Source organism: Scylla paramamosain, chromosome 35 (genome assembly GCF_035594125.1).
Source record: "Scylla paramamosain isolate STU-SP2022 chromosome 35, ASM3559412v1, whole genome shotgun sequence".
NCBI classification, from domain to species: domain Eukaryota; kingdom Metazoa; phylum Arthropoda; class Malacostraca; order Decapoda; family Portunidae; genus Scylla; species Scylla paramamosain.
This window is the reverse complement of record NC_087185.1, coordinates 16714164-16726663: the sequence shown is the minus strand read 5'-3', so window position 1 is coordinate 16726663 and position 12500 is coordinate 16714164. Positions and strand designations below refer to the sequence as shown.

General features: G+C 43.2%; 1 protein-coding gene across 6 annotated transcripts in view; it reads left to right on the top strand.

The window, feature by feature from the left end:
* The first annotated feature begins 1054 nt into the window (after positions 1 to 1054).
* LOC135090716 (glutamate receptor ionotropic, delta-1-like) overlaps positions 1055 to 12500 on the top strand; it is a 29530-nt gene continuing 18084 nt past the window's right edge. Inside the window, exons 1-11 of one of the 6 annotated variants that reach the window (XM_063987726.1) lie at positions 1055 to 3841; positions 4013 to 4079; positions 4233 to 4333; positions 4481 to 4571; positions 4941 to 5099; positions 5228 to 5438; positions 5569 to 5783; positions 5893 to 6051; positions 6258 to 6364; positions 7045 to 7208; positions 7372 to 7593. In XM_063987726.1, the coding sequence (XP_063843796.1) occupies positions 4290 to 4333; positions 4481 to 4571; positions 4941 to 5099; positions 5228 to 5438; positions 5569 to 5783; positions 5893 to 6051; positions 6258 to 6364; positions 7045 to 7208; positions 7372 to 7442 (1221 nt within the window). In that variant the 5' untranslated portion in view covers positions 1055 to 3841; positions 4013 to 4079; positions 4233 to 4289 and the 3' untranslated portion in view covers positions 7443 to 7593. Of the gene's footprint in view, positions 3842 to 4012; positions 4080 to 4232; positions 4334 to 4447; positions 4572 to 4940; positions 5100 to 5227; positions 5439 to 5568; positions 5784 to 5892; positions 6052 to 6257; positions 6365 to 7044; positions 7209 to 7371; positions 7594 to 12500 lie in introns of those variants that run through there. The other 5 variants (XM_063987727.1, XM_063987724.1, XM_063987728.1 and 2 more) reach the window with 5 other exon arrangements.

The window sequence follows — 12500 nt, the reverse complement described above, 5'->3', positions numbered from 1 at the left end:
ATTTGTGTTGTAGTGAAAGTATTAGGAGACAAAAGAGAGAAGTGGAATTTAATTATATATATATATATATATATATATATATATATATATATATATATATATATATATATATATATATATATATATATATATATATATATATGTCACGCATAATGTGGATAATTGCCTAATGTGAACATTAGGCAGTGAAATTGCCTAATCTTCATATTAGGCAATTTGTTTGCACGATGTTGACAATAGGCAACTTACTTGCTTAATGTCCACTTTAGGCATGATTTTCAAATTAGGCAAGGGTATTTTGCCTAATGTGAATTGAATGACAAACCAGTGTCTACAGTTTTGTTCGAATGTTGTTCGAAACTTTGGGTCTGTTATAGTTAGGTTAGGTTAGGTTAGGTTAGGTTAGGTTAGGTTAGGTTAGGTTAGGTTAGGTTAGGTTAGGTTAGGTTATTATTAGAACAAAATTTACACCAGCTGACCTAAGTGGGATCAAACAGACCCTTATAAAGTCTGAAGAGGTTCCTGATATCTGCCTATCGATGAGAACAGCAACAGCAAGAGCCACTGGTGGGCAAGGTTATACAAAGTGTCAATGTACTACTCAATGTACATCAGGAAGGTGCAGCTGCCTAAGAAAAGAAATTAAATGCAACTCGCGCTGTCACCCAGGCAGATCATGCAAAAATTTGTGATTGGACTCAACTGAACCCTGAGATCGATTGACCTATTTTACTTATACTAATATTGCATTAATTAATTATGTTTTCCTTATTCACATTGGGCAAAATTGAGCTGCATAATTTGAACAATAGGCATTTTTTGCCTAATGTTAACAATTTGTAAACTTTACGCAACCTACTTGCTTGATGTACACATTAGGCAATTTTCTGCCTAATGTTCACATTAGGCAATTGTCCACATTATGCGTAACATATATATATATATATATATATATATATATATATATATATATATATATATATATATATATATATATATATATATATATATATATATATATATATATATATATATATATATATATATAGTAGGTGTCTAAAAAAAACGTGGTGACTAAAACAAAAATTGTTTAGCGGTGAAAGGGTTAAGTACGAGAGTTTAGTACAATAATAAGTGTCTAAAAAATTGTTAATGATTAAAGGAAAAGTTGCGCAGCGATTGAGTTTTGTGGCTGTGGTGTTCAGGTTGCAGTGAAACACGCCCCGGGACACGCGAGTCATGAGGGGAGCAAGCAGACCATCCCGCTGGAGGACGTGCACAAAGTCATGTAAGGGGCACGGCTTTGTCTCGCCGCCAGCCTTGCCTCTCAGCCAGCACGTCGTAAAGATGCCCAAAGGGACGGAGGGAGAGGACGTAAAGCTTGGCAGGATGCTGGCGAGGTCTTTGTCCCCCATTAAGATCAAATCATTAGTCGAGTGATGCTTGTTCGCTTCTTCAGCTAAGACAGGGGCCTCTATGAGTGTTTCCTTAGAGCTGATTGGCTGCCATAAAGTGGTTTGATGACACATTCCACTGGAAACTCTTAACAGTACTGCCTTGTTACTCGTACTTCATTCTCTTAAACTTACACAGTACTAATATTAGTTTTCCTCTTCAGCATAGACAGGATCATTTACGAGTGTTTCCTGAGAACTGATTGGCTGCCAGAAGGTGGTTAGATAACACTCACCACTGGAAACTCCTAACAGCACTGCCTTGGAATTTCTTTCCCTCACACAGTACTGCCACTGGCTAGTTCGCCTCTTCATCTGAGACAGAAGAATCTACAAGTGTTTCCTTAGAGCTGATTGGCTGCCAGAAAGTGGTTAGATTATACTCACAACTGGAAATTCACTACAGTACTACCTTGTTACTTCCTTCTCTCACACAGTACTGCCGCTGGTTAGTTCGCCTCTTCAGCTGAGAGAGAAGAGTCTACGAGTGTTTTCTTAGAGCTGATTAGCTGCCAGAACTATTGAAAGTTACTAAATTCCTAAGAATATTGCGTTGTTATTTTCTTCTCTTATGCAGTGCAGTCGCCAGTTTTCCCCGTCGTTCAAGATAAGAGTAGTTTGTTTTGCTCAGTACTGGATGGTTGACGGAACTGCATAAAAAAGGGAAGAAAAATTCACTCCGTTTAGTGCTTCCCTCAATGCAGCGTTAATACTCTCTTCCCTTACACACACCGTTGCTAGTTTTTCCTCTTCGGTTAAGATAATAAAAGAAAATTAGCCTTAACTTCTCTCTTTTGCCTCCTCTATTTCCCCGCAAATTTTCTTAACGCTGGATGGTTAATGCAATTGCGTGGACAATGGAAAAAATACAAAAATAATAATCTTTGCTTGAATTTCCCCACAGTAGTACAGTATTATATATTTTTTATCAAGTTGCAAGAATGTATCATAAAGATTTGATCATGTAAGATATACATACTAGTACACGTATACTGAACGAAGACTATCATGCATGCAATCTGCTGGACTGAAGGATGTTGTGTATCCCCGTACTGCCAATGACAATTCATATGAAACTTTTTCCGCCAAACTTTATCATAAAATAAAATATACAAACAAGTACACGTATAGTGAACTGTCATGCATGCAATCTGGAGGACTTGAAGGATATTGTGCCTCCCCGTCCTGCTAATGACAATTCATATGGAACTCTTTTTTTTATGCCAAATGTTATCATAAGGTAAAATATACAAGCAAGTACACGTATACTGAACTGTCTTACATGCAATCTGGAGGACTTCAAGGATGTTGTGTCTCGCTTTACAGCCAATAACAATTCATGTGGAACTCCTTTCTGGTAAACTTTTATGGGAAGTGGTAACTAACTGGACTTCTCACCGTTCTCTCTCACCCCAGTCGGCAGGTCCTTTGCACGAGCTCAGTAAAAACCTAACAATTAAAATGAATAAATAAAATAGTGTGATGCTGACTTGAACACACCAAGATTATCCGTTGAAATTTTGCTCCAGGCCTAAGGTTATAACTGTTGCACCTTGTATGGCCTGCTGGGAAGAGTTATGCCTTCTGCAGGAAGTACAGGCACTCCAAGAAAGTTCAATCCCCCTATACCGTAAATTCCCTTTAGCTAACTTTGACCCAACGAAGATAAAAAAAAAAAAAAAAACATCCCCAAAATTGATAGGTAAGATAATTAATTATGTTGGTTGGATATTTTTGTAGCGGGAATTGAGGTGATTCTTTATGTCTTTATTTCTTTTTTATTATGGAGAAATCGTCGAGGGTGGAATTTCCTTGGGTGGACGGGTGGTCTCATCCCCATCCACTCGAACCTTGCTTGGCGGCGTCATCTCTCAAGTGTGAGTGCTGACTAGTCGAGCAGGGGAGTGTGTATGTGTGTGTGTGTGTGTGTGTGTGTGTGTGTGTGTGTGTGCACCTTGTGAGCTTAACCTTCAGGACGTTGACTCTACCACAGGGCTGTCACTGCTCCCCAGCCGCGTCCGTCTAGTGCAGGGGTCACACGCGTTACAAAACACACACACACACACACACACACACACGTGCATCAAAGCATCCTACAGTGTCATCGCCAGCCGCCGTACAACTTAATTAAAACGTGGGAGAATTTAGCACAAGCACCACCGGTAAGAAAAATAGTCAAGTTTTATCTTCCTCGGTAATTAAACACAATGCTTTTGTTTCTGGGGGAGTGAGTACACATGCGCGGCTTTGTGTGGCTCGACAAAAGGTAGTGTCGGCGAATCGGGAGGCGAGACAGTAGGGCGGCGAGGGCACAAGAGGGAGGAAGAGGAAGCATCATGGACAGCCATAACAGTTCTTCGCCTTGTCTTCGAGTTGTAATGGAGTCAGTGAGTATAGCCATCAACTCTGCTTTCATCTCAGACTGAAATAAGAACATAAAAAAAAAATAAAGGAAGCTACAAGGAGTCAGTCAGCCTACACGTGACAATCCTTGCATTATACATCTTGTCCTCATTGTTCATGAATTTGTCTATATGTTTATATAATCTTTTCCATAGACGCCTGACTGACGCTGCACTAATAAGCAGATAATCGAGTCTATTGCAGTCTTTTACCACTCTACTTGTGAGCCATTTTTTCTACTGTCTTCTACTTAATATAACTTTATCAAATGCGTTTTGAAAGACGCAGTCACTTTGATAATGTCTAAGGAAGAGAAATGAAGGCAGAATGGAGGTAACAGAATTAATGATGACACGATAATGTTTCACTTTCCAGTTCGCTCCCTTCACGGACTTCACGAGGAAGCCCACGCCACACAACTTCCGCGGAATCATGCTGCAAGTTCTGCCCATCATCGCCAAGAGACTCAATGTGTGGTTAGTCTGTGTATCATGTCACCTGCTTTCCTTATCTTCATTTCAGAGGCTTTTGTCACTTCGAGGATCAGTATTGTTGTGTTGTTCTATGTATTGCATTTGTTTTGTTATTAGAGGAGTTGTTGCTTATGCCTGCGTCTGTGTCAGCATGGAGTACACGGCGGCGCCCAGTCACTTCTTCGGGAGGCGGCTGGAGAACGGCACCTGGACTGGTATGCTGGGCATGCTGAGCCGAAAGGTGCGTGGAGACGGCAGCAAGGCAGCGGCTGTCTTTTGCCTCACTGCCTGCTGTAATACGTACAATGTGCACAATGATTTCTTTACCCTCCTATAACTACTGCAACTGCTGCTACTGCTGCTACTGCTGCTGCTACTACTACTACTACTACTACTACTACTACTACTACTACTACTACTACTACTGCTGCTACTTCGACTACTACTACTACTACTTCTACTACTACTGCAACTACTACTATTACTACTACTACTACTACTACTACTACTACTACTACTACTACTACTACTACTATTACTACAACTACTACTGCTACTGCTATTGCTTTTTTTGCACTACTACGATTACCCACACAATTCTCCCTGACAGGAGGTGGCTATGAGCGGCACTCCAATGACCGTGAGTGACGAGCGCATCATCGCGATGGACGCGAGTGTTCCTCTTTTCATGGACATTCAGACTTTGGTATACAATCGACCAAGGCTTGAGTCAGACTTGTTGGGCTTCGTCAGGCCGTTCACGCTGCTGGTGAGAACGAGGGTCAAGACAAGGACAAGAATAAGAATAAGTAGTCTATTTTTTACTTGTAATTGCATGTATTTTTACGTACAGCAGCAAGAAACTAGTTTTTTCCTGATGCGGTATTTCAATTCCAGGTGTGGGTGTTGTTCGGGGTGGCGTTGGTGGTGATGGCCGGCGCGGCCTTCTTGATAGACAGCCAGTACAGCAGACTTCTCTCCCTCCGCTCTTACTCTTTTTCTTCCACCTCATCCAGCGTGAAGGCAATCATAGAACAGCCGCGCCACCACAACAACGTCTCCCTGGCCGACATCTTCCAGTGGACCTTCGGAATTTTCGTGGGGCAGTGTAAGTTGGTGTTGCTATTGCTACTGTTGTATCAAAACTAATAGCTAATGGTACTATTAGTACCATGATATTACTAATAGGTTGTCGTATAACACATCTCTGCTTTTCCTCGCCTTCCTTCTCGCCTCAGGCCCGAAGTGGAGGCTGCGAGGCTTCGCGACGCGGCTCACTGCTGCCGTCTGGATATTCATGACTCTGATCATTAGTATCGTGTATCGCTCCAACCTGAAGGCGATGCTCATCTCGCCCAAGCTGCGTCTGCCCTTCGACAGCTTGGAGGAGTTTCTGCAGACCGACATTCCTGCACTGGTGCTTGAAGGCAGCATGATGCACAGACTATATCTGGTGAGCGGGGAGCCTGACCTCCTCAGTGACACACACACTTTGATTGATGGAAGGAACGACTGAAATTACTATTGCTTTTAAAAAACAGCGGCATCTCTCTGTCCGCCAGGCTGCCCCTCCGGGCTCCGTTCTCTATCGCCTTCGCAAACACGCCGTCGAGCCGCACCACGACTCGGTGCGCGCCCTCTTCGATATCACCAAAGGTCTCTACGCCGTCGTCAGCAGCGGCCTTGGGGGAGACAACGCCATTAATTATTTTTACTCACTGGTGAGTGTGATGTGTTTTAAGGTCTGACGAGTATTTTCACCCGTGACACAAGCTCTGAAATCTGCTTAAATACTTATTTCCTCATTTGTTTTGTTGGTGAATTCAGGTATGATTTCTGACATCAAAGTTCAGCAGATGAACGCAAGATCACCACTGAAATTCCAGCGATTCTTAATGTCTGGTAAAGTTAGTGCTTCGCCCGACAGACCAAGACGTGCCCGCTGTACTTCGCGAGGAGGCCAATCTTCTCCGGCACCACCCTCAGCATAGGCTACACCAAGGGGTTCGTGCACCGCGCACAGATCGACACAATGTGAGTAGAGAAGATCGGTTATTAGTTTTCCGTGACTACTACTGGCCAGTAGAACAGCAAATATGCTATGCGCCAGAATGCCTTTGTATCGTTCCTCTAGCCTCTGTGCTCAAGGATGGGGACCCGTGTCCTTTGTCCTCACTCACCAAGAGGTGATGGAAATTCGCAGGAGCAGCGTTGATTTATTTCTTAAAAGCAGCTTGGAGTCTGGGCTTTAGTGGCGACTGGCACTCAGCTTGACTCGGCTGTGGACGAGTTCAGGTGTGGGTTCAGTTGTGGGAACATTCATATCTGCCTGGAAGGTACGGGAGTCGTGTTGGAGGTGGACAAGTTCAGGCGTGGGAACATTTAGAGCTGTCTGGAGGGATGGAAGTGGACAAGTTCAGGCGGGGGAACACTCTGGGCTGTCTGAGGGGTGAGGGGGTCGTGTTGAAGGCTCCGTCATGATGTCCACACTTACATCCTTACTCACTAGAATGTCTGGGAATCTCGTAGGCCTGTTAAGGAAAGTGGAAAAGTACTTGGCACCACGCCCCTGGTAGGCCTGGGTGCAGGCAGCTGTAGTGTGAGGCGACAGCTGGTGCATGTGAATATTGCTAGCTTCGGTTGGGGAATCTGGCAGTTGACTGATTATATGGATTCACTTCACGTTATCTGTTACTCCTGTACCTTTCACTCAGCCTCCAGCAGCTGCGCGACGCCGGCATCCTGAGCCACCTTTACAATCACGCACTCTCCAACTTCACCAAATGTACCCGCTACGCCTCGGTCTCTGACACAGGCGACGTACGGCGAGCCCTCGACCTTGGAGACTTCTTCGGCGTCTTCTGTGTGTACGGCGGAGGTGAGGCAGGGAGCAGGTGCTGGGCGTTCCAGGGTGTGGACTGTTAAACAAGTATGATTAGTGAAATTAGTGAATAAACAGAGTAGGTAAAGATGCTGACTCTCTCTCTCTCTCTCTCTCTCTCTCTCTCTCTCTCTCTCTTCTTCTTCTTCTCACCTCGCAGGATTACTAACAGCAGCGGTGGTGTTGATGTGTGAAATGATAGCCAGCCTTGCATCACGACGTACTTACTAATCCCCCACAGTCTTCAGCCTCCGACTCACAGCAGCGGGAGTACACGATTAAGTTGTACTATGATTATGTTCTTATGTTCTAATTCTGAACGACATCATATCTAGATGATGTTATGAGATGTACCAATTATAGTGCTTGAGGAATACACAAATGAGTCTTATTTTTCAAAACTCAAGCACAAAAAACATAATAGAGACGTGGAATGTCAAGTTTAGAGTAGAGCGCTCAGGAAGCAAACGGTGGCCTTAGGTTAGTGGCTTGTTGTTGCTATTGCTGTTGTTGTTGATGTTGTTGTTGTTTTGTTGTTGTTGTTGTTGTTGTTGTTGTTGTTGTTGTTGTTGTTGTTGTTGTTCTTGTTGTTATTGTTGTTGTTGTTGCTGTTCTTGTTGATGATGATGCACTAAAAACGAGACCATATTTCTAGCACGGGAAAATAAAGAAAATAGCGAAAACTTTACTTGAACAACTTTAATGTCTGTTAGAAGAAAAATTAAAACATAACAGTATTTTCCCCCAAAAAATCCTTTATATGCTGCTGCGTCTGCTGCTTATGGTGTTGCCTGCATATGATGTTGCTGATAATCCGAAAGGTTAAGCGAACTTGTTATTTTATCCTGGAGCAAATCAGGAAACATGATATAAAAAGACTATCGCATTTAAAAGGAAATATTTTCAAAACTATAAATCATGACACGGTTTTTCTTAAGTTATAACTTATAACAAGTTTGCGCAGTTACCAATACTTTAAAATAATTCTTGTTGTTCATTTGGGCAGACAATTCGACGTGGAATTTTAATGTAATTGATTTACATTTTGATCATTATTCAGGTAAAATGGAAAGACAACTCTAAAATCGAATCAGAGAGAGAGAGAGAGAGAGAGAGAGAGAGAGAGAGAGAGAGAGAGAGAGAGAGAGAGAGAGAGAGAGAGAGAGAGAGAGAGGTTTCCTTGTAGACTCTTCGGCTAGGTAAGGAATAATCATTGAAGGAATCCAGCTTCGCTTCCGCCTTGTGCTTGGGGCGACAGGAGCTGGACCCCTGCCAGGCATCATGAGCAGGGCAGCGCCTCACCCCCATGCCCCCCCGCCCCTCCCTTCCATCCTCCTTCATGTACTCTAGGTTGCAAACCCTCGCTCTCCCTCCATCTTTTTTCTGTGTAGGAGGGGCACCGGCCAAGGGCAACAAAATTACAAGAAAATAAAAGGCCCACTGAAGTGTGAGTCCCCAAATAGAGTCAGAAACGAACGTTAAAATTTACTGGAGGATAAGTGTCTTGAAACCTCCTTTTTGAGAGAGTTTAAGTCATAGGAGGGAAAATATCCAGGAGCAGGCAGGGAGTTCCAGAGTTTAGCAGAAAAAAATATCCCTTCCGCCCTTCATCTCTCCCTTCCTGCCACCCTCCTTCTTGTTTTCTTTTCTGCAGACCTTCCGTCTCCCTTCGTCAATCTCTCCCTCCCTTCATTTATCCTTTCAACCTTCCAGTCTATCTTGCAAACCTTCCCTTCCCTTCCTATTCTGCAAACCTGCCCTCTCTTGCATCCATCCGTCCATCCAACACTCACTTTTCATTTTCTTCATCTATTTCTCTCCATCCTTTTCTCTTGCAAACCTTCCGTCCTTTCCCATTCTTCACATCCTACCTCTCTTCCATCCTTCCATACATCCTTCACTTTCTACATTTCTCCCTTCCTCCGTCCATCTTGCAAACTCTCCCTTTCTCCCTCTCTCTCCATCCTGTCTCTCCCTCCCTCCCTCCCTCCCTCCCTCCCTCCCTCCCTCCCTCCCTCATCTTGTATAAGCAAGACCGCTTCCCAATCCAGTGTTCTTGACCTTCGGGGAATGACTTTATATATTTTTTTTATATAATCACCTTGCCTGCCTCTCTCTTTCTCCTGCTGGCTCTTCTTTTCTTTTCCATTCCCTTCCTTTATGTTCTTCTTCCTCCTCTCCTTTTCTTCTTTTATCTTTCCTTTTCCTGTCCTCCCCATCTTTTCACCCTTCGTTACTCGTTTGTTTTTCTTTTTGTTCTTTTCCTCTTCTTTATAATCTTTTCATATCCTGTTCTTGTTTTTCTCTTCTTCCTCCTCTCTTGTCTTTCATTTATTTTCCTCTTCTTTTCATCTTTTTTCCCCTACTTTTCTCGTTTCTCCCATCCCTCTCTCCTTTTTTATTTGTGAAGAGAGAGAGAGAGAGAGAGAGAGAGAGAGAGAGAGAGAGAGAGAGAGAGAGAGAGAGAGAGAGAGAGAGAGAGAGAGAGAGAGAGAGAGAGAGGAGCAAGTACAGGTAAGCCAATGATTACTATGTTACCTGAGGCTCTGTTAGAAGTGCTTGATGATGGTGTCTCAGGGAGGGATGCAAAGACCTTCACCTTTACCTTGGTAGCCTCTCGCGGGTGAACGCTGCTGCCCCCTCTTGAGATCCCCTGATGAAGTGAAAGAAATCTGTATCCAAAATTAGAGACCTTTAAGCTCTCATAAGCAGTTTTCAAATGTCATGGATGATAATCTTTTTAGCTCTTTATCTTTGGGGAATGGCACCTCAGTGGGCTTTTTTTTTTTAATGAGTTTTCCTCTTCGTTTCTCTTGGCCAGTAACAATCTTTCGTTAAAAAAGTTGATTAGTCAGGTGTGTGTGTGTGTGTGTGTGTGTTTCGTTGGCGCCGCAGAATCTTTATTAAACTATCACTTGAATCATGAAAACACTCTTGTGAATTCCTACAATTTCTATTTGAACCTCTTAAAGGTAGGAGAACTATCATTAGAATGAAAAAAAAAAAAAAACTTGATAATTCCTATAACATATTCTTGAGTCTCTTAAATGTAGAACTATCACTAGTTCGCAAAACACTCTTGATAATACCTTTAACTTATTCTTGAGCCTCTTAAATATATAACCATCACAAAACAGTCTCGAGAACTCGCATAACTTCCACCTAAGTCTCTTAAAGGTAGGAGAGATAATGCACCGGAACATTTTAAGAATCCCTTCCGTGTACTTCGTTAGCCTCCGTTCTTTTTTTTTTATGTGTGTTTGTGTGTGTGTGTGTGTGTGTGTGTGTGTGTGTGTGTGTGTTCAAAGGAAGCTGCTGTAATGGAGGAGAGGTCACACACACACACACACACACACACACACACACACACACACACACACACACACACACACACACACGCACACACACCTCATATTCTTCTGATCTCTTAGCTTCAGCAACTTACCTCCTCCTCCTCCTCCTCCTCCTCCTACTCTTGCTACTTTACTCCTTCTCCTTCCCCTCCTCCTCCTCCTTCCCCCAGCAGCCGCGAGACACCTGTATTCTAAACCACCTTTATTTATTGAATATTTATTTATTTTTTGCACTTCGAACTTAATCCCAGCTCTGTTACTACTGTTGTTATGTCTGTTGATTAACTGTACCAAGAAAACCTCCAGTCCATTCCATTTTTTCTTTATATTCTGGAGTGATGCACGGCAAATAATGAAACAGTAATATGCTTGGACATTTTATTTGTAATGAAAAAAAAAAAAAAAGGAAACACATGAAGCCTAAAGTAATAATGCCTCGAAAGCAAAACACAAACAGGAAAAATCTAACTAACGACGAGATGACTCAATAATGCTGCTTATGGAGACAAACATGGAATTATTTTTAACTTACGCTAGTATTCTGAGCAACGCTTCCAATGTTTATATATATATATATATATATATATATATATATATATATATATATATATATATATATATATATATATATATATATATATATATATATATATATATATATATTAATTTTGAGCTAATCTAACGACTTAAAGGATACATTAGATATTTCCTAGAGCATATAAGCAACCGAATGCTTCAAGGGAACCCCGATGGAGCTGACTGTAGCGTATCAAGCCACTCCTGCATAGCTCATGTCAAGACGTCAACTCTGTACAGCTTAAGGCTTACAGACTTGGCGTGACTAAGGATACAACATATACATCCATCCTGGAGGAGTACAGTTTGATAATTTTTTCCTCCGAAAATGAAATAACTACATAAACCCAAACTGTATTGCAGACAATAATGCAAATGGATACTCTAAACTTGCTAACGCGTCCTTGTCCTTCTGTTTATGACTTGTCTTCCGTGTACTGACACTCACTCACTCTTTCACTCACTCACTCACTCACTCACTCACTCATCCGGTCACTCGGTCAAGTCCATCCACAGTCCTGGCACTCGTCACTCACGCACTAACGGTCCCGGCACAAGTATCGGCACGCGCTTCCTCAAGGCGACTGTCGGCAGCGGATTGTTGACGGGAAGTTGGGGGCGTCTCACCAGCGGCCGGACCAGCGAGAGGCTATCGTAAGTTTCCAGATTCTTTTGTGGTATTCGCTCGAATCCCTCTGTCCGCTCCACTGAGGAACCCTTAGAGTTTGTTTTATCCTCAGAGCTTTTGTCCTCCTCTGAGCTACTGAGGAAGCCAATCGTGGTGGTGATGAGCTCGGACACCGGCATGGGCGTGGGCGTAGGCTTGGGTCCGGATGATGGTTGAGTGCCTTTTTTGTCAGCTTTCGAGCCCTTCTCCCCAGAAGATTTGCTCTCCCCGCTGTTTGACTCCTTCGTGGTCTTCTCTTCGGACTTGTTCTCGGATGATTTTGATTCAGATGATGTGCCAGGATTCTGTTCTGATCCACTTCCAGCATCCTGTCCAGATCCACTTCCAGCATCCTGTCCAGATCCACTTCCAGCATCCTGTCCAGATCCACTTCCAGCATCCTGTCCAGATCCACTTCCAGCATCCTGCCCAGATCCACTTCCAGCATCCTGTCCAGATCCACTTCCAGATTCCTGTCCAGATCCACTTCCAGCATCCTGTCCAGATCCACTTTCAGCATCCTGTCCAGATCCACTTCCAGCATCCTGTCCAGATCCACTTCCAGCATCCTGTCCAGATCCACTTCCAGCATCTTGTCCAGATCCACTTCCAGCATCCTGTTCAGATCCACTTCCAGCATCCTGTCCAGATCCACTTCCAGCATCCTGTCCAGATCCACTTCCAGCTTCCTGT